Consider the following 21,760-nt stretch of genomic DNA (forward strand, 5'->3'; position numbering starts at 1 on the left):
AAAGTAGGGGATTCAGGGGGAGAACCAGGAGGCTAATATTTTTGATCAGGAGCACAGCATGACCCCGAAGCAAGGAGATACATTTTCTGTACGATTCAGAGGCCTTTCCAAAATATTTTGAAAGGTTGGGTAGGATTTGGCTAACGATGACCTGTAGCCTTGAGGCAGGTAGGACGCCATGACAGGTGGCTGTGGGAGATGGTATCCAGTGGTACATGTAAACACTGACCTACCCATTCCTAGGCCCCTAGAGCCAAGCCCTCTGCCTCTCTGAACTGCCACCCCCAGGTTCCTCTGCCTCCAGCTTGGACTGTTTTTAGAACTAGAACTCTCCTTTGTATCCTCTCTCTCTCTCTCTCTACCTCATCAAACAATACCATATAGTAGATTTCGTGTATGTTATATAGCAGAGGAGGGCGTGACAAACCTCACCCCATCAGCAGTCTGGGGGAGGAAGCGGTGTACAGAACTTTGGAGCAGGGAGGAAGACTGCAGACTAATTCCTCACCAGCAAGCCCCAACTAGTGGCACGCCTTCCTTTCCAAGTCTGACTTGTACAACTGTACCACCTTGAAAAGCACGTTTCAAGGTCTCTCATCTGCTTTTTCTGCTTTGTAAATTTGTATTGATAGCCAACTGATACACACTCATAGTAAAAAAAAAAAAGAAAGAAAGAAAGAAAAGGAAAAAAAGAAAGAAAGAAAAGAAAAAGAAAAAAAACTCAGTTCTGAAAAGTTTATTCCAGCAAGAGTAGTTTCCAGCCATATCCTTCCCCACCTCCCAGACCCATTCACAGGAAGCAGCCTGTCTCATCCCTTGTAGCTATCTCTATAGACATTTAAATAGCAGGCATGTACTACTATTCCTGTTTCTCATTTTTGGATTCCAATACTAACTTCCTGTTACTGTGCTTGAGAATTTAACATACTATTCGTTCCCATTATTGTTCCTTCTAGATGCCCTGAGGATCTTCTCTTTGTTCCTGGTGTTCTGGAATTTTGCCAATGGTGTCTTCTGTGTCTGGGCTTGTGGGCACTTAACACTTTACAGACCCTTCTGGTCTGGAGACTCTGTCCTGTGGTTCTAGGAAACTTTCTGTTAATTTGTAGTAATTTCTCCCCTCCATTTGCATTTTTCTCTTGTGAGGACTCCTGTCATTAAGATTTTAGGTATCCCAGATTTGGATCTCTTTTTTCCCCAATTTTCGATTTGCCATTATGATAGACTTAGTAAGGGATTTCCTCAGCATGATATTCTACCTCTTCTACTGGGTCTATTTACTACTGTCAAATTTGTTTTATTCCAAGAACACATATTAATTTGAATGATCCTTTTTGGTAGTCTTCTGTTCTTTTTTCATAGATATACTTTATCACTCTTATCTCACCTCTTTCCTTCTGCAACCTGAACTGTATTTGTTTTTCTGATTCCTTTTTTTTTTTTTTTTCTGTTGCCATTTTGGCTTCTGTCTTTAATGTTGGAAGCTTTTGCAGGGTGGATCTTATGGATTCATGGGTTTCACTGTACACGTCCATCTCGTAGCCCTTATTTTCATGCAGTGTCCCCAGAAGCTGGAATCTGGAGATTTTTCTGGGACCATTCGGAGGATCAAGAGAAGAATCCTATCTTCTCCTGCTGGAATAGGAGGGGAGGTGGAATGAGGGAAAGCAGGTTCATTGAAGTGTGGCTGTTGGTGTTCTTGAAATGGGAAAGGGGAAGAAAAGTGGCTGAGAGGCTCAAGTTCAATGTATAATGCTCTCCTCTGCCCTCCATTATGCTTCAGCCCCACCCCTGACTAAAGCTCTTTTAGTTGAATTTCTGAAGAAGAGGACACTATAGAGGAAGGTATTCGGGCTCCAGCTGCCATTGCTTTATTCAGGCTTTGAAAAACAGCCCTTGTTTTCAGTCCCACACCATGACCCTGCCTCTGTTGGAACCTGCAATCTGCATTCTCCACATCTTGGGATCTTTGTGGGCTACACTGGCTAATCTCTAAGTGGCCCCTGCCTCTGGACATTTAGAGTTTAGCTTCCCTTCCTCAGTTCTGCCAAGTCAGTTACAAGCCCTGTGTTGTCTTTCCATTGTGCAAGAGATTCTGAAGATTCTTGTCCAATGTTGTCTTTTTTCCAGCTACCATTGTCATTGTAGGCTATTACTTATTTTTATTCCTTCATTATCATCTTGGTGAGATTTTGGTGGGAAAGGGAGATAAATATATTTGTGATCAATCCATCATGATTAACTGCAATTCTGTCCACTTCCCAAGAGTGAAGAATTCTTCCAAGAAGCATTGGCTACTTTTATCCCTTTTAATTGAAAGATTCTTTGTTCTTTTCTCCTTTGTTCCTTTTGCCGGGATTTCCATATCCACTGAGGCCCTCTAAGACAAAACTGAAAAGAAAAACTTGGAGAATTACACCACATCAGCTCAACTCTTCCTTGAAGCCTCACTCTGGGCCTTTGAAAAGATCAAATCTTTGAAACATTTTTCCTCAGAAAAAAAATTTTTTTCTTAAGATTTTATTTGAGAGAGAGAAAGAGGGTGAGAGAGTGAAAGAACAAGCCAGAGGGAGAATGGGGAGAGAATCTGAAGCAGACTCTCACTGAGCACAGAGCCTGGCAAGGGGCTTGATCCTTCAACCACAAGATCATGACCTGAACCGGAACCAAGAGTGAGCCACTTAACTGACTGAGCCATCCAGGTGCCCCTTTCCTCAGAGAAATTTTATACTTCATTTCTAAGCTGTGTACTCTTCCGTTTACAGCATTTGATCCTTCCCAAATATCATTTGAGTCAGGAATATCCTTTCCAAATAGTCCTCAAATGGGTAAATGTTTTGATGTGTTGAGTCTAACATATCACGAGTTGGGCAGGGGAGGAAGCCAGGGGCCCAGGGGTAACAGGTAGGCATGGTATAAGCCTTATTGGTAACAAGGTATGATAATAGGAGTTCCAGTGGTGATTCCAGAAATTTTTCTGTAAGTTTCACTTGCCATTGTCCAGGGAAAATGCTGATTTAGGCAGGGGGACTCGGTTAGGCAAGAGGAGCTTCAGGAAGGCCTTTCTGAAGAAGCAACGTTTGAGTGGAGACCTTCCAGGCAAAAGGACTAGAGGGTGCAAATGCCTCACACTTCTGGGAGCAATCTTGGCATGCTCAGAGAACAGCAAGAAGGCTAGTACACCTGGAATGTTGCAAACGGAGAGTTTTCAGATGAGTCTGGAGGAGTCAGCAGTGACCAGGTTCCTTAGGGTTTTTTCAATCCTGATAAGGAGTTCAGCTTATGTTCTTGTGGATTGGGAAGCCACTGGAGAGTTCCAAGCAAGGAAGTTATTGATCTGGTCTGTGTTTTAGAAAGCTCATTTGGGTGGAGGGTGGGTCTGCAGCAAAGGTCAGAGTAGAAGCAGTAAGACCAAACTACAAAGCTATCGTTGTAACCTGGGTGAGAGCTGATGGTGGCTTGAAATGAGTGAGTAGTAGAGGAGGTGGAGAAAAAGAGATTGGTGATCTGCTATGGTGGTAGAACCCACAGGACCGTAGAGTGCATTGGATACGGGGGCCGAGTCTAATGTGGCCCTACATCTGTTTGATAGTCTTTTGACTGGCTCCCAAATTACTGGGATATTATACTTCTGAATTCAGAATTGAATTCTGAAACTTCTAGAATTAAATAAGTGTCTCCTATAATTGTTGTAGTGGGAATTTACTGACAATTATATTCGGTACTGTAGGAACAGATAGTGAAACTTAGTTCATTGGTGATCTCATCCAGTCTCCTGGTCTGGTGGCTTTCAATACCATCTATGTGTTAGTGGCTCCCACATTTCTATCTTCAAGTCCAACCTCTTCCTTGAATTTCAGACTCCTATGTCCAGCTGCCCCCTTCCCATCAAAATGTAACATCCAAACAAAACTCTTCATTTTGTTTACGCCTAACCTGTAGCCCCTACAGTCCTTCCTATCTCAGTTAGGACAGCTGTATTTTTCCAGTTGGTCAAGCAAAACCCTTGGGGTTGTCCCGAGTCCATGCATTCTCTCTGTCTCTGTCTGTCTGTCTCTCTGACTCTGTACAATCCTTCAGGAACCCTACACTCAAAATATATTGAGAAGTGGGGCACCTGGGTGGCTCAGTCAGTTGAGCATCTGACTCTTGGTTTTGGCACAGGTCATGATCTCTAGGTTATGAGATCAAGCCCCACGTTGGGCTCTGCACTTTGCATGGAGTCTGCTTGAGATTCTCTCTCTCCTTCACCCTCTGTCCCAACCCCCTCCCCTGCTTGCTCTCCCTCTAAAACAAACAAATCTTTGAAAATATCTTTCAGAATTGACTACTCCTCAGTGCCCTCCACTGCCCCACTGCCATCTAGGTTGCCATTATGTAGAAGACCGCTAACTGCCCTCGCCACTTCGGCCCTGCTCCTGCATTCTCTTCTCAATGTATCCATGAGCGTGATCTTCAGAAGATACAACTGAGATCCCATAAGTGCTCTGTGTACAATATGCTCCAGTGGCTCTTAGTTTTCCTTAGTATGAAAGTCAAAGGCCCTACGTGACCTCATTCTCTGACCTCAGCTCCTACTCAGAGTATTAGGGAATACTTGTCTTCAAGACTCCATGCTAGAGGAAAGTTTCTTACAAAACATCTTTAATTGATTGAGTTTTAGTTTTTCTCCCAAAACACACACAAATAAAAGACATAATGGTCCAGCATTTTGGCTACAAATATTTCCATAAACAGAGAATGTCCTTTCAAGGAGTTCAAATGACAAGCGAGCCAAAATCCAGAGGATAAACAGTGGTAGGGGGCAGCATATTGGAGTTGTGTCCCAGAATCCTCAGCCAAAGAAAATGTACACAAAAGAAGAACCGAATTTTCTTTCTCCTCTTCTGATCACTCTGTTTATTCTACTTTGTTTAGATTGACCAGTCTATGTGACTTCATCTTGTAACACTTAACTTATTACTGCTAATTTGTATTAGTTTATAAATATGAGCTATTATTTTCTTTACTCCTGTGGTGGGGGGGAGGCTTTTGACTGTTTATGAGTATATTATTTTCCCAAGTTGATTATCACCAGGTTTTCTTTTAAGTAATTATCCCCTGTTCATTCTTGCCACAGTATCTTGTACACCTCACTTGCCAGTTGGAAGGGGACTGTTGAGTTGGAGGTCCTGAGCAGGGCAGGAACCCTGGCAGGGTGCTTGGAACAACACCTTCATCTTGCCCTTCAAAAAATGGTCTGACATGACCAATATATGTTTAGCTTTCAAAATTGGCAGAGTGTGGTGAAATTAAGACTAGGTGGCATTGAGGTATTATACTAAGAAGAATTTCACTTTGTGTTTAGGTCATTCCAACAATTGTGTTTGAAATTACTGGGTCTTAATGGCCAAAACTCTATTATGGTTAAGGTTAAATTTATGCCAGTGTTTTCTTTTAAGTGAAACATGGGCTTAATATTTTTTCTTACAAATTTAAAACATTCAGATAAAAATTCAGATACAGAGAGCTCTAAAGCAAAAAGCAAAAAGTAGTCTCTCTTCCCAGAGATAGCTGTTTTAATACTTCAGTGTATTGCTAGAATTTTTCTATGCCTTTCTTTTTTTCTTTTTTTTAAAGTGGGCTCCACATCCAGTGTGGAGCCCAACACGGAGCTTGATCTCATGACCCTGAGGTCAAGATCAGAGCTTAGATGAAGAGTCGGATGTTTAACTGACTGAGCCACCCACGTACCCCTGTGCCTTTTTATAGAAATATATACCTCAAGTGAGATCATATTTCTATATACTATTTTGTAACTTCCTTTCTGCTCAACAATATATCCTGAACTGTTTTCCCTGGATAGCATACATGGATCTAAATAACACCCCCTCCCTTTTATTTTCTTTTAGGGGTGGGGAGGGGCAGAGGGAGAGCAAGAAAGAGAAACTTAAGCAACCTCCACACCCAGGGCAGAGCACAATGCAGGGCTCGATCTCACAGCTCTGAGATCACGATCTGAGCTGAAATCAAGAATTGGACACTTAACCGACTGAGCCACCCAGGCACCCCTAAATAACCCCTTTTAATGGCTTCATCATAATAAATGATAAAGATACCTTTTATTTTTCCAAAAAGTATCTTAGTAGATGCATTGAATCTAGGCTCCCCTTAAAAATTTAAAAAGCATGCAATTTAAGAAACACAAGGTGGTTTTGTTTCACTGACCTACAGTACCAACCATATTAAATTAAGAGGGCCTGCAAATACTCTGAACAAAATGGTCTTAGTTACTGAATAATAAGATCATTTGTTTCTATGGCAACTGCAGCAGAGCTTTACTGAGCACCTACTAAGTGCCAGCATGACTCCAGGTGCTGGGGACACTGGTGAATTAGCTGTGTGGGATCTCTGCTCACAAAGTTCAAAAATCTAGTAAGAAATAAGAAAAATACCAGGTATTAAAACCTAACCTGACATTATGTTTTCCTGGATAGCATTTAAGCTGACATTTTGGTCCTGAACTCTGTAGATTGAGTCAAATTATATATTATAATTATATTTTCAGATTTGAAGACAGTAAAGAACAAATAAATTATGAGTCACTTTTCTGCACCCTGAACTGGAGAATGAATCCAGTGCCCGAATTGGAAGCACCGTCATACTTGAAAGAGGTAAAATTAACACCGGTTTTAAAAACCAGCTGTGGCTACCTTCATTGCATTTTTAATATCCTTTATCTTAAAAATTATTTTTCAGCATAAAACATTAACACCAGGGCTTTTGGAAAAAGCACTGATGTATTTCTGGGCATTTGTGTTAAAGGCTAATTCACTTTCCATGCTGAGCGAACATCTGCTCTATAAGAACATGACTTTTCTTCTGCAGCTGAATTTTTTTTAACCTCAGTCGCATCCAATTATATGGAAAATAGGATAATAGGTTACAGTTATAAATAGATATAAACACTGTTATCAAGGGATTCTGCTAACATCATCATGAGCCACGAGAACAAATCTCAAATGGTACATATGTCAAGAATCCCCAGAATGTCTGTGGCTGTGCATACAGGTTTGCCTTGGGTGAAACAGTATAGGATGAGGTGGCGGGGCGGGGGGGTGCATTTCACAGTGGAGCCAAATTTAAAATAAAAATTCAGTAGAAAAATGCTTGGTTAGGGAAAACAAAGTTCATGTGATCTAGTGGTGCTCTCAACATTGTGGAATTGTCTGAATTCTCTGAGATCTCTTTGGACCAATTGTCTTTAAGGAGTGGGTGGGTGGATGGCCGTTTGTTTATATTTTAACATGCTCCAGAAATTGATTTTCTTGGGAAAGTCCCTTGATAAAGCAAATGTCATGTGATTACTCCCAGAAAAGAGGCATTTATCCCTCCCGGTCTCCGCTGACCAACTCATTCTGGCCTGAACTGGTCTAGTGCCCCTGGGGAGTTCCCTCAGGCATGCGACTCTTCTGGAGTGGCAGGCGGCCTTAGAACTTCCAGATGGTTGGGAGAGACAGTGGTGGCCTTTGGAGTCCAACACAACTCGGGTTGAATTCTGCTGTGCCACTTACTTAGTTGAGTGACTTCGGGTCACATAACTCGCTCGTTTCTAAGTTTAATTCTCAGACAAATCGTGACTAAGTAGGCACTCTCAGCAGGTTCTGTGCTCCATGCTGGGGGTCCAGAGATGAAGGCCATGATTGCTACCTTTTCGTCGGGGGGAGGGGCACCTGATGATGGCGGAATCAATACACTCATGATTAGGAGTGTAGCGTGATACAGCCTGAAGAGGATGGAATGGGAAGAGGAGGAAGCTGTTGGGGTTGGAGGGGCAGAGGCAGAGGAGTTGGGAGACCGGAAGTCTCCTCAGGGGAGGCCGTGCTTGAAATTTCAGTGACAAATAAGAAGAGTTAGCAAGGGAGGAAAGTGGCATGGTAGGGAAAAGACATTCCCAACTGATGTTCTGGGAGAGGGGGGACAGCATGGAAGGGCTGGAGACCATGGACAGATTTCAAAGAAGAGAGTGACATGATCAGCTTGCTCTAGCTGGATAGTGGGTACTTTGGAGACGGGCTGTGGACACAGGTAGACCCACTGGGAGGCTCTTGATGTCCCGTTGTCACCATAACAACTGTAAACACTTACCATGTGCTAAAACATTACCCTAAGGCCTGAAAATCTATCAACTGGTTTAACCCTCATAGCAACCCTACAAGGTAGGTGTTCTCAGGGTCCCCATTTTAGAGATGAGGAAGGTAGAGAAATGGCAAGCGTGTGGTAGATACAAGAATTAAAACTCAGGTCTTTTTCACTGCAAAGAATAAAAAAGAAGAACTCTTCTTTTTTAATGTAATTATTATTGAAGGTACTGGATTTAATTAACTAAAATCTGAGTTACCATCACAAAAGCAAATCGGTACAGTCACTTGGTAACCTTATTAATTCTCATCCATGCAAATATTTAATGTTGTATGTACAAAGAAAAATCATAGATGGAGGTTTTATTCTCACTTTCTCACTCAGTGTTATAGTACTCTGTATCGTGTATGATCCAAATATTTGTCCCATTAGGACTTTTCTCCAGTCCCCCTGCTTCCTGTTCTGAGTCCTGGGCAGTTGACCTTTATGGGCTGCATCAATGGATTCCCCAGTGCCCTGGCCCCCAATTGGGTTGGCCAGTGTGATGTACCAGCAAGAGAGGGGAGGGTGGGAGGAGAGGGAAATCCTTTCTGTCCCTGCCAGTTCCCATGGATTGACTGCCTCCTGCATACAGCTCCCTACCACTCCAGGCTCCAGTAACCACCATCTCTTGCCCCTTCACCCTGGTGGTGACACTGGCTCCCTGTTGCCATAGTCCTCGAGGGACCGGAGGATCCCCTGTTGGTTTTCCTAAATGCTTCCCACAACTTCATAGTCACTTTATTAAATTCCTTTCAACTTACACAGTTTGCTCATGTCCTCTGTTTCCTATGGCACCCTGAATGATGCACACACTTCTTGCTAGACGGCGGCTGCCTTTGTTGTGCTTTTCCTTAGTTCCTCCTTCCCTCCTTTTCTGTTTTGCCCAATCCACCACCCAAATGTTCATCTGTATGTTAGGGGCTTCATCACTCATTGTACAAAATATGATTGTACCACATGCATTTATTGGCAGTGTGTTTCTCTTAATGCTACATCATAGGCAATCTCTCTAGTTTAATATGTATAAACCTGAGCCATTCTTGAATAGCTAGCTGTAATATGGATATAGAATAATTCATTCATCCATTTTTCTGTTGATAGACATTCAAGTTGTTTTTACACTTTGCCTCTGAATGCGTGGTAGCTTACTACTTTAATTTTTATTTTCCTGATGACTGAATTTGAATGAAATTTAATGACCTTTGGGTATAACAACCCACAGTTAGACTTTTTTCATAACAACCCAGCATGCACAGATACAGCAGAACCAAAGTTTCGTGAAACAATACTATTCTGACTACATGTGGTGCAATGCCATCTTGTCTTTCTTCCTCTGCCCCTTTCTTTCTTCCCTCTTTTCCTTTTCTTCTCTCCCCTCCCCCACACCTCTCCTTTCTCCCTTTTGAATGTTGTTTGTGAACCATTAAATTGATTTAAGGGCCCACAGAAGGCTCACCACCCACGCTAGAAGAGGAGCCACCCCATGGGAAGGCCCAAGATTCCCTCTCCCCTTAGCCACCCCTCCCCCATTTTATCCCTTGCATACTCTGTGACTGGGACATGACCCTGAGTTCAAATCCTCAGCTCTGTGACTGACTAACTGGGTGACTTTGTGCAAGTCACTCAACCTTTCAGGTTTCCTCCCCCCAACAATGGAGATAAGAGTAGTACTTCTGGGGCACCTGGGTGGCACAGACAATTAAGCTTCTGATTCCTGGTTTCAGATCAGGTTGTGATCTGGGCTTATGGGATTGAGGCCCAGTCAGGCTTCCTGCTCAGTGTTGAGTGGGCTTAGGAGTCTCTCTTCCTCTCTCACCACTCCCGCGCTCGTGTGTGTGTGTGTGTGTGTGTGTGTGTGTGTTTGGTGAGGGGATGGTTCGTGCATATGTGCACGCTCTCTCTGAAAGAAAGAGAGAGAGAAAGAAAGAAGAAGGGAGGGGAAGGGAAGGGAAAGGAAGGAAGGAAGGAAGAAAAGAAAGAAAGAAAGAAAGAAAGAAAGAAAGAAAGAAAGAAAGAAAGAAAGAAAGAAAGAAAGAAAGAAAAAAAGAGAAAGAAAAGAAAAGAACTTCCATCTGGGTGGTTGTGAGGATTGAGTTGATACGCATAAGACACTTACCACCACATCTGTCTAGCAATAAGGGTTTAAATGTTAGCTATTATTATCGTTTGTGAAATGGGGAGGTCTTACTTCCTCAGGTGAGTGTGCTGGGCCTTGAGCAGTCACCTTCCAAAGCTAAGAGCCGCAATTCTGTCTTTAAAGGTAGAAGAACAGTGGGGGAACAGGAACGTAGCATCAGAGAAAGGGCCCGTGCTTCAGCAGTGGGCTCTTCCCAGTTGTTACTCATATACAGTGAGAACTTTACTCTTTGGGTCTCTTCTCATCTCGACTGAGCAAGCCTAGAAGCAGTCCAGTCTGTGGGAGACATTTGGAAGGGGCCATTTCTTTCCCACCGGTTTAAGAAAGATAGGAACATAGGTATAAAATGGTACTAATTTAACTTAATAATGAGAACGTAACTAGATCCCAAAGTCTACAGCACTCTGGTATTCCTAAGCTTGTTATTGTTTCATAAAGAGGATATAAGATAGCTTGGGAATGTTACCAGTGAGTCTAGAATCTCATGTGAAAATATTCAGTGGGAATGGGTTGAGCATGCTGTTGCATAGTTGATAGAGCACAATCAGTAGTGAAAAGTACAGTCTCTCCTGAACCATGTAAGTGTGCTCTAAATGTTCCTGTCCAACGATGCCTGGCGACACTCGGGTCAGAGCCCGCTGCACAGTTTGGGTTCTCCAGGAAGCAGGTGGAGTTGAATGTGCGAAAGGTTCATTTGGGAGTGTTCTTGGGATCAGTACCTGTGGAAGGGAGAAATTGTGCCAGCCCACAGAGTTCTGGAGCTAGAATGGCCTTTCAAAGCTGTCCTGAGATGGGCCACAATGGCTTGGCCTTTATCCCTGAGCTTGCTTTAGGAAGGGGGTTGACCTTGGGTAATGTGACTCTTTGCAGCCAAGACAGCTCTATAGCCGAGGCCATCCCTGAAGGGGGACTCTTGGCAGCTGGGCCACCAAGTCCTTCCTCAAGGGGATCCTGGGTGGTACATCCTAACTCGGCAACCAATTGTTCTTGAAGCTCTTGTTTTCAGTTTTTATTAAAAATAATTAGTGTACAGTATTGTATTAGTTTCAGGTGATTTATGCACATCACACAGTGGTCACCCAGTTAGCTACCATTTATCTGTCACCGTACAATGTTACTAACTATATTCCCTCTGCTGTACATTACTCCCCTGTCTTAGTTATTTTATAACTGGAAGATTGTATGCCTTAAGTCCTTTTGCCTATTTCGTCCATTCTCCCCCGCCTAACCCCCTCCCCTTTGGCGACCATCAGTCTGTTCTCTGTAGCTATGATTCTGTTCTGTTTTGTTTGGTTGGTTGGTTTTTTTAAATTCTACATATAAAAGAAGTCATAACAGTACTTGGCTTTTTATGTCTGATGTATTTCATTTAGCATAATGCCCTTGGGGTCCATCTATGATGCTGAAATGGTAGGATTTCCTTCCTTTTTTATGGCTGAATAATATTCTCTTTTACATATATCCTGCAGGGTTTTTTTTTTAATCTGTTCATCAACTGATGGACACTTAGGCTGATTCCATATCGTGGGTATTTTATTTTATTTATTTTTTATTTTTTTTAAGATTTTTATTTATTGAGAGAGAAAGCACAAGCAGAGGGAGCAGCAGGCAGAGGGAGATGCAGACTCCCCACTGAACAGGGAGCCCAACACAGGGCTCAATCCCAGGACCCTGGGATCATGACCTAAGCCAAAGGCAGACACTTAACCAACTAAGCCACCCAGATGCCCCCGTATCATGGCTGTATTATTTTTATTTTTAAATATTTATTCATGGGGCACCTGGGTGACTCAGTGGGTTAAAGCCTCTGCCTTCGGCTCAGGTCCTGGGGTCCTGGGATCAAGCCCCACTTCAGGCTTTCTGCTCAGTGGGGAGCCTGCTTCCCTTCCTCTCTCTGCCTGCCTCTCTGTCTACTTGTAATCTCTGTCAAATAAATAAATAAAATCTTTAAAATATATATATATTTATTCATTTGAGAGACAGAGAGAGCACAGGCAGAGAGAGAGGGAGAAACAGACTCCCTACTGAGCTGGGAGCATGAAGTGGGGCTCCATCCAGGACCTGGATTGTGACCTGAGCTGAAGGCAGATGCTTAACCATCTGAGCTGCCAGGCACCCCATGGCTATTTTAAATAATGCTGGGCTTATGTCTTTTTAAATTCGTGTTTTCATTTTCTTCCAGTAAGTACCTACTAGTGAAATTGCTGGATCGTAGGGTAGTTCTATTTCTAATTTTTTGAGGAACCTCTATACTGTTTTCCACAGTGACTGTACCAATTTCCATTCTGACCAAGAGTGCATTTTCTCGATGTTCTCACCAATACTGTTATTTCTTACCTTTGTTATAAAAGCCATTCTGACAGGTGACAGCTGATATTTCATTGTGATTTGGATTTGCATTTCCCTGGTGGTTAGTGATGTCGAGTATCTTTCTGTGTACCTGTTGGCCATCTGGTGTCTTCTTTGGAAAACTGTTTTTTCAGGTCTTCTGCCTATTTTTAAAATCATATTGTGTGGTTTTTTGATACTGTGTTTTATGAGTTCTTTATGTATCTAGGATGTTAATGCCCCCTCAGATACGTCATTCGCAAATGTCTTCTCCCGTTGGGTAGGTTGCCTTTTCATTGATGGTTTTCTTTGCCATGGAGAAATGTTTTAGTTTGATGTTGTCCCACTTGTTTATGTTTGTTTTTACAGTCCTTGAAACCTTTGCTGATTGTTCTTGGCATCAACTGGGAGCCTGGCAGTGCAGCACAGCCCCATCCCCAACCCTATCCCCCTATCACTGCCTGATCTTTTGCCCGTGGTGGGGAGTTGTCAGGAGAGCAGTTAATCCTGGAAGAGGTCAAGAAGGAGCCAGACCAGCTGTGGAGGTCTGTGGGGGCCCAGTTGGGCACAGAAAACCTCTTGCTTAGAGCTCTGGGGATTGCCAACATTTGGGGAGGTGGTCCCCGCCAAAAAGTCACATGTGGGACTTTAGGACGAGATCCCGCAGGTCGTGAATATGACCCAGCCCTGCGGGTGACGTGAGAGATTCGAGTTCTGTTGAGAGCAAGGGATGGCATGTCCGTGTTAATGGACAGGACAGATGGTTGGACTAGAGATTTAGGCTGTCTTCCCAGGCTAACCTAATTACCTGCAACGTACGGGATGATCAGATAGGGACTGGAAAAGAGGAACAGGACTGGTGGCTTCAGCCAACCAGGGGCTGTGTAGGAGGTTGGTCTGGTACACCAGACATGGGATTGGAAAAGCAGGACATCTCTCCGATACAGGGAGCACAGTGATGGGGATCCCTGAAGTTAGCACTATTCAGCAATGAGATGAAGCCAGTGTGTAGGCTTGAGCTAAGCCTTCAGTGCCCCACCCAGGGGACAGAGCTGGCTAAGTCCCTTTACCAGTGAGGTTCCAGTAGGAAATGTACATACACAGCACACTCAAAGGAGTCAGGGATACGGACTGAATGAAGGGAATGTTGCCAGAGGAGTGGCTGGGGTTACAGGAACCCGATCAGGGACTAGCAAGAGCAGGAAACCATTACCATCCATAGGTATGAAGAAGCAGAGCGGGGCCAGTGGTAGTGGAGCCCAGTGGAGGAGTGGGAGCCGTGGCAGCAGGTAGTTGCAGGTAGCCACTGCCAAACCATAGGCAGGTGGGGAGGGAGCAGAGGGAGGGGAAGTGGAATCAATAGCCTGATCTCTTGCTGCTTCCCGCTGTCTGGACCCACTAAGCAGCCAGGAAATAAGGAATCTCAGTGAGTGATGCAGTCCACAGAGGGTGTTGTCCCAAGGATGTGAGCTGGGAAGAGAGAAGAGGGAAGAAAATGGGTCTTCTGGGGGCCGGTAGAGAATGACCCAGCACAGTCTGTTGCCAGAATAAAAACTCGGGCTCAGGCAAACAGACCTCACAATCAGGGTATGAGGTCAGGTCCAGATAACAGCTCCCGGTGCTTGGTCCACTGGATGTCAGGACTGGTCCCCCGGACTCAGGTGGGGCTCCCCTGCATGTGATGGCTAGGTGGTCTCAGCTAATAAGGCTGGGATCTAAGAACAAACCAGTGAAATTTACAAAGAGGACTGTGGTCTGTAGCTCATCTAGCTTTGGTGAGCAATTTCCCTACATGGCTGGGCATAAGCCGACTGTCATCCACCATCTGACTTTTGACTGTGGCCTGTAGCCTTAATTCTCAGGAGCTGCCTTGGCTAGGCCTCTGTCTGCCTCCCACAGCGGCCCATGGTGAGCCACCGGGGCTGTAACTGACCTCCCACTCCCTTGTGTGACGATCTATGGTTCCAGCATGTTGCCGTGGCGCTGTCAAGGCTTGGAGAGCCCATTTCCATTCTGTTGTGCTTGCTCACAGATGGTGCCTGTTAAACTGGCAAAATAGGGCCCGTGGTTTAGGGCCTATCTGGTTAATCTCCGAAGCCACGTTTTAAAAAATAACACTAAATTGGTTCTCGTATAAACTTTATAACTTGCACTGTGTGACTGGCGTCTTATCTTTTGACATTTCTGAGAAAAATTGGATGTGGCTTCATTTTATGAGCACTGTAACTGCCAGACCATGAGCCATGCACTCTGTAGCACTCTCTTGCCGCAAAGGGTGACATATGGCCTTAGCATGGGGACCAGGGGGCTGCTCGGGTGCACCTTAAGATACGTCATTGGACACCCCACTTGGGAAAGATCTTCTTTTTGTATTTAGAGCATGGACTATCCTGTGACGTTTTATTGTCCCAATCCTGTGAAAACTAAGTATTCTTCCCAATTTGCAGACAGGAAGCTGGGACTCAAAGGCATTCCTAAAGGTAAAGATTATATAGTTAGGGGCTATTGCCAGCTCTAATAAATAAGCAGTTATTTCTAAGAGTTGAGGTTGAATTTTGCAGTTGAAATTAAAGACTATTAGTCATTCTCATTAGATTTTAAAAGTAGCTGATAAACACAGAGCAGTTACCTAACACAAAACTATGACCTAGTAGGGAACAATTCTGCCAGAATCCACTTTGATTCAAAGTATGGGACGAGGTCATCTTGAATCATATGCAAAAGCCAACCACTAGAGCTCAGCAAAAATTCCTGTCCTCTTGGAAGCTTTATTTACCCTGGAAGGCAGCTTCAAAGAAAGGTTTCTTGTTTAAAGGCCACACCTGCGTTTTACCTACACTCACACAGATGACAGCTCCGTTGAAGCTTTGTGTAGGGCAGTGGGAAGTGACTGGGATATATTATAGTAAAGACAAAAATGCTTAGGCATATAAGCAAATCCCCCGGGGTTTTGTTTTGTTTTGTTTTGTTTGTGTGCATTTTTTTTTTAATCAATGAGCTTTTCCTTAGGACATCTCAATGCTCTTGATTATCTCAACAAATATTTGCAAAATCTCTTCCCCAAATTAATTTCCCTTTGATTCATGGAAATTTTAATCGTTTCTACAACTTTGTCAATTGAATTACTTCTGAGGTCACGTCAGCCTATTAGAAGGCAGTAAATCCAAGAAAACCACAGGTTCAGTTCTATACAACCTACTGGACTTGTCTACAAATTCATAGATGTTTCCTGTAGAGACGTCTTTTTTTTTTTTTTTTTGAGCATGGGGAGGGGAATAACAGTGAAATCACTAACATGATTCCATCAGCCTTACATTTGGGAGGAATAAAAATAACCTTGTTTCAGTGAAGCGTGGAATTTAATTGGCTCCCGATCTTTTCCCCCTCATGCATCTGGTGGCCAGTACTACAGTAGAAAATTTTAAACTAGAAGGAGACATAATCCAATTAAATTTCCTTTTAAAAATGTCAAAGCAAATAAATCCAGAGCCCATGAGCTCACACACAGCTTTGCTATTCTCACTGGGCAGCTGCTGTTCACTGGGTTCCCAGCCAGTGTGCCATCTTTGCTTCAATGTTGTATGATTTTACAGATCAGCAGTTACATTTTTTTTCACCGTTGATAAACAAGTAATTTATTGCCAACTTCTTTGACATGGTCTGTAGCTTTAGTCAAAGCCAGCGTGGAAGACACAGTGGGGTCCCCTTGCAGACAATGATTCCCAGCCATTTTGGAGTCGTGACTGTGCATCATTGTTGAATTCTGCTCTGCATCTCACAGTCCTTCCTCCTTCCAGAAAATCTTCCTTTGGAGGAAACTGAATTTAGTTTTGCGGTTGGGGCGCCATCTCTTGAGTTACCTGAAGTCACATTGGAGACTCTGGATCCACCCACCATTTTGAAAGGAATTGCCTGTGTTCTGAGCTGTGCTGTGACTTTCCTAGACATTTTGTTAATTCTGGTAAACACAGAATCACACGGTGTCTTTGTTTGACTTCGTCAAGAAGCTGACGTGGAGTTAAGGATTCAAGCGTATATAGGTTGTGAGGAGGATGGAGGGAAGACTATTAAGGGAGCAGGGAATGAAGAGTAGAAGGGAAGGAGCTACCACAGGGCTTAGCCTCAAACCAGTAACACATGTTGGTGACTGGAGCTTAATGCCTATGGGAAACTCAGGGATCCAGTGACCTACAGCGTTTTCCCACCCAAAGCGCAAGGTGGGGGGGGGACACTATTCATCCATCAGCTCCTGTCAGTCATGGGTGAGAGCTGCTCCTGACGAGGGGGGAAAAGAATGAATTCCCGGGGAACTTGTGGCATGTCACAGGGGCAGCCAAAGTGGGCCTCAGAGGCCAAAGAAAAGCTTTCAGGCAGAGGAAACGAGTGCTGAAAGTCGGACCAGTGAGGGCCAAAGTGGAAAGAGTGAGAAGCTCAGGAGAGGCGCTGGCACAGCCTGCTGTGCACAGATATTTAAGATGGCGGATATGCACAGTCAGGAGGCTGTTTTACAGAAACTCCAGCAGCTCATCCTCATCCGGAAGGGGAAGGATCGGCAGCTGTGGATGGGCTCTCCTGTTGTAGAATTACCACACAGTTCTTTCCACTCCCAATGTACGTGTGCTGCAGAGAACACAATCTGACCTGTACTTTTCTTCTCGTTTTGTGGTGTAGCATGAATAAAAGGTCAGTGAACACAAAGAATATTTTTATTCACTGCCCAAATTGTCATAAATATTATGTAATGCAGAATATTTGTGGATTTATTAGAACAGTTAAGCAGTGGGAGTGTGGGGTCTCTCGTGTCACCAAAGGCCTCTTTATTTAGTGGGAGTTGGCCCGTGTGACTTCTTTAGATGGACCCAATTACAGGCAAGACTATGAAGAAGATACTTTTCCCCTCTCCTTTATCATTGCCTCCCCTCTGCTGAGTTGTTTAAATCCTATCTTCTGTTTTCTCACCCTCCTTTGGATCTCAATTTAATTTCTGTTCATCCATTTAAACTAGTGCCCGTGAAAATCTCCCTAAAATATGGGGTTGGCTACAATTCTGGTTCCAATTCCGATGTGTGGGGTTTTTTTTTTTCCACATACCAAACAATTCTTGACACCAGCTAAGGGTACTACAATTCAGCTCAGTTCTAACTTGATCCATTCAGAGGCAACATCAGATCCCACAGCGTGTAAGGACTCAGTCCCACAAGACTGCCCCTTCCCCCCACCCCCTTCAGACACCAGTTTATCACCTGTGTTTCTGGTCACTGGCTGTACATGAGAGGTTCCCATGACCCTTCTCTGGGTTCAATGAATTTGCCACAGCAGCTCACAGAACTCAGAGAAACATTTTACTTCCTATATCACTGGTTTATTATAAAAAGATGGAACTCAGAACAGCCCGGGTGGTAGAGGTGCCTAGGGGGAGGTAGGGGGAAAGAGTGGGGAGTTTCCAACCTCTGTGCACATGCCACATTCCCGGAATCTCCACATGTTCCTGCCAACCCAGAAGCTCTCCAGTTCTTCTCCTTTTGGGTTTTTATGGAGGCTCATTACAAAGACACGATTGATTAAATCATTGACCATTGGTGATTGAACTCAACCTCTAGCTCTACCCCTGGAGGTCAGGGGGATGAGACTGAAAGTTCCAGCCCTCCACTTACAAAGTCTGTTACCCTAGCAACCAGCCCCCATCCCTTGGTACTTTTCAAAAATGTCTCATTAACATCACATAAGGCCCCTTATCCCTCTCATCACCTTGAAAATTTCAAGGGTTTTAGTAGCTCTGTGCCAGAAACAGGGATGAAGACCAAATATATATATCTTATTAAGAATCACAATAGCGTATTGGCAGTACATGGGTTCCGGGTTCCACAACCCCTGCAACATGCCTGTGGCATTTATCAGGTGTTGGGGCAGAAGTCCCTCCCACCTGGATCCTAGAGATTAGTGACAAAGGGAAGTCAAATCCAAGGAAGTGGTATTGATTCTAGAGAGAGAGCATAATGGGACTGGAGCATCAAGAAAGCATTGCAAGAGCCATGGGATTTAAAGTGATCAAGATGTAAAGAAATGGACTGTTGTGGTCTTTTCATCTCAGATCATCCTTCATCTCAAACCTCAAGATATTTACTTGTGTTCCATTTTGTCCAAGGCTTATTGCTAACAAATTTAATTCTCCTCTCCAAAGTCTGGAGTTGCCATTATTCCAATGTGAGTCCCTCAGTTTCTTTCTCTTTTATTGTTAGACGTCAAATCATGATTTCTTGCTCAAAAACAAGACACTTTTGTTGCCTAATGAAGAAGCTCTGAGGGAAGGACCTTCTAGAACTGGCCTGTTTCATAAAAGAATCCATTCCCCCGATAATTTCTTTGCAATGATATGAGTTGCATAATGTATTTTATTCTTTCTTGTATTGAAAATTCTTATTTAAAAAAAAAACCTATCCAGGAAGAGTGATTTTGAATGCATATATTTATATTATATTCTTCTATAACACGATCAAATCTAAAAATACCATTTAAGAGCAAAAATTGTGCTAAGTTTTGTAATGAAATTTCTGAGGATATGTTATATAGTTGAATGACTGTTAATTAAAATGTGTAATTTTGTGTATATAATATTATATATAAATATATAAAATAAATATTTAATAAAATATACATTATATATAATTTTATATATAAAATATATAATTTCTTGGTGTAGGAAGGACATTTCACTAAGTTCCATGTGGTATAAATACACCCTAGGCCTTGATTTAGCCTTCATCCATCTGGATGGCCATTTCCTTCTTTACACAGCCAGTTGGTGGTTTGGGCTCAACTTCCAATGTCTGGCAAGAGGCATTCTTTTCTCTTTTCCTTTTTTCCTTTCTTTCTTTCTTTTTTTTCCTGAGAGAGCACATGTATGTGTGTGCACGTGGGATGAGGGTGGGGGCAGAGGGAGAGGGAGAGAGAATCCTAAGCAGGTTCCATGCCAAGTGCAGAGCCTCACGCACATCTCAGTCTCACAACCTTGAGATCATGACCTGAGCAGAAACCAAGAGTTGGCCACTTAATGGACTGAGCCACCCAGGTGCCCCAGGAGGCATTCTTGAGAAAAAAAAAGGCGTGTCACTTCAAGAACAACATTGTTCTCTACTCAGCTTTTCTAGAGGAAAGTGGTAGGATCAAATGTAGCCATGCAAGATGAGAGCCGGCTGCTTCTAGATTGGCCCAGGCTGCCAGGCTTTGGAGGGTAGCTCAGCAGATGAGCAGAACTCTGGATCCTCATGGCTGGGGTTACAGTCCAGGCTCCTCTGCTTACTGAAAGTTTCCTGGGCAAGCAACTTAACCCTTCTATGCCTCAGTTTCCTTTTCTGTAAATATGTATCATAATAAAACCTGCCTCTTAGGATTTTTCTGTGATAAAAACTTTAAAAAGTACCTTTACATAGTACATAGCTAATAAATTTATTAGTAATAGTAGTATTACTAATCAGTGTAGCTAGCGGTTCAGGTTTTAATAACTGAGGTCTTAATAAAGCATTGCGTGAGTGAAATAATGCTGCGTAACAACCTGCCCCCCAAATTTCAGTGGTTCTCAACAACGGACATGTATTTTTCTCATCCATGGACCTGTGAGTCGGCTGGCCTTGATCCACCCATGCTCTTTTTTTTTTTTTTTTTTTTAATTTTAATTTATTTGACACAGAGAGAGGCGGCAAGAGAGAGAATACAAGCTGGGTAGTGGGAGAGAGAGAAGCAGGCTTCCCGCTGAGGAGGCAGCCTGATGCGGGTTTCGATCCCAGGACCCTGGGATCATGACCTGAGCCAAAGGCAGAGGCTCAACGAGTGAGCCACCCAGGCGCCCCCACCCATGCCCTTTTGAGAGGCAGTAGCATGTTGGGCCATGTTCTTCTCATGGCAGTGACAGAGGGACAGTAGGTTAGGCCAAACCATCCAAGCATGTTAGAGCCCCTGTTCGGGGTACATCTGCTAGCATTATGTAGGCCCAAGCCAGTCATGTGGCCAAGCCCATATCACAGGGACAGGAAAACAGACCCCGCAGGAGGGTCTGCACAGTCGCGTGGCAAAAAGCAGGGGTGTACAATTCCACCACACGGAGGGTTTTAAGACGTGAGCGTAAGAATTCAGTCTACGTCTGCCTTGAGAATAAGCTACATATCAAGAGCTTAGATAACAATAAGAAACCATTCGCTGTTGCATGTACAAGACCTCACTTTGACATGTGACTATAATTATATCCGTCTTTGGTTCTTTTCCTAGAGATGTGAAGATGAGTGGCTCGGGATGCCGTCACCTATCCCCGCGAAATACATTAACTACGTACGTCTTTTAAAGGATGTGTTCGGCTTAGAGGAGGAGTAGCCATATGCCAGTTTCGGGCAACTGCCTTTGATTTCCTGCTCTCATTTCACTAAGTTTATTTCAGTAGATATAATTTCATTTAAAAAAAAAAAAACAAGGTTCATATTGAATTGAAATCCATAGGCCACAGTTAATTCCCTTTTGTCATTTTAGTTTTTCAGAACATCGTGTTACACTACTGATGTGCCAGTGTTATTAAAAATGCCATTTAAAGAAACGTCAAACATTTTTATTACATGTCTGATTTATTAATACCAAAGAATCTGACGGTAATTTTCTATCCAACATAATTTGATTCATTGCAACACAAAAAGAAAATTACTTTTGACAGCTATACATGACAATATAAAATCAAATTATATCTGAGCAATAAGTTGTGATTCTATTAAACATTTTTTGAAATCTTTTTGACACATGTTTATTACTTATATAATTAAATTTTGTTAGCAACCCACCTTATCAAAATAATCCTTAGACCTCTCTAGAGTGAATGTATTTATTTTCTGAAATCAGCAAAGCTATGAGAAGGACTCCTGCCCTTGCCCCACAACACAGACACACACACACACACACACACACACACACACACAGGGTCTCACACACACATGCACATGCACACTTAGTCTGGGAGAGAAATTGAAACATATGCAGGGTTTAAATTTTTAATGCCCATTTTATATCTAAAGTTAGCCGTTGTCTTAGGAATATATGCATGTATAATTATTATAGTATGACCAAAAAATGTTTTATGTCTCAAATATGTAGGGA

At 43.2% G+C, this 21,760-nt stretch overlaps 1 protein-coding gene across 4 annotated transcripts in view; it reads left to right on the forward strand.

Annotated features, from left to right (window-relative positions):
• EFHC2 (EF-hand domain containing 2) overlaps window positions 1–21,460 on the forward strand; it is a 189,334-nt gene extending 167,874 nt beyond the window's left edge. For 2 of the 4 annotated variants that reach the window (XM_044235435.1, XM_044235437.1), the window contains 2 exons: window positions 6,548–6,653; window positions 20,891–21,460. In XM_044235435.1, the coding sequence (XP_044091370.1) occupies window positions 6,548–6,653; window positions 20,891–20,992 (208 nt within the window). In that variant the 3' untranslated portion in view covers window positions 20,993–21,460. Of the gene's footprint in view, window positions 1–6,547; window positions 6,654–20,890 lie in introns of those variants that run through there. The other 2 variants (XM_044235436.1, XM_044235438.1) reach the window with 2 other exon arrangements.
• The last annotated feature ends 300 nt before the right edge of the window (window positions 21,461–21,760 follow it).

The sequence above is a fragment of the Neovison vison genome, chromosome X (assembly GCF_020171115.1).
Source record: "Neovison vison isolate M4711 chromosome X, ASM_NN_V1, whole genome shotgun sequence".
Taxonomy (NCBI): Eukaryota; Metazoa; Chordata; class Mammalia; order Carnivora; family Mustelidae; genus Neogale; species Neogale vison.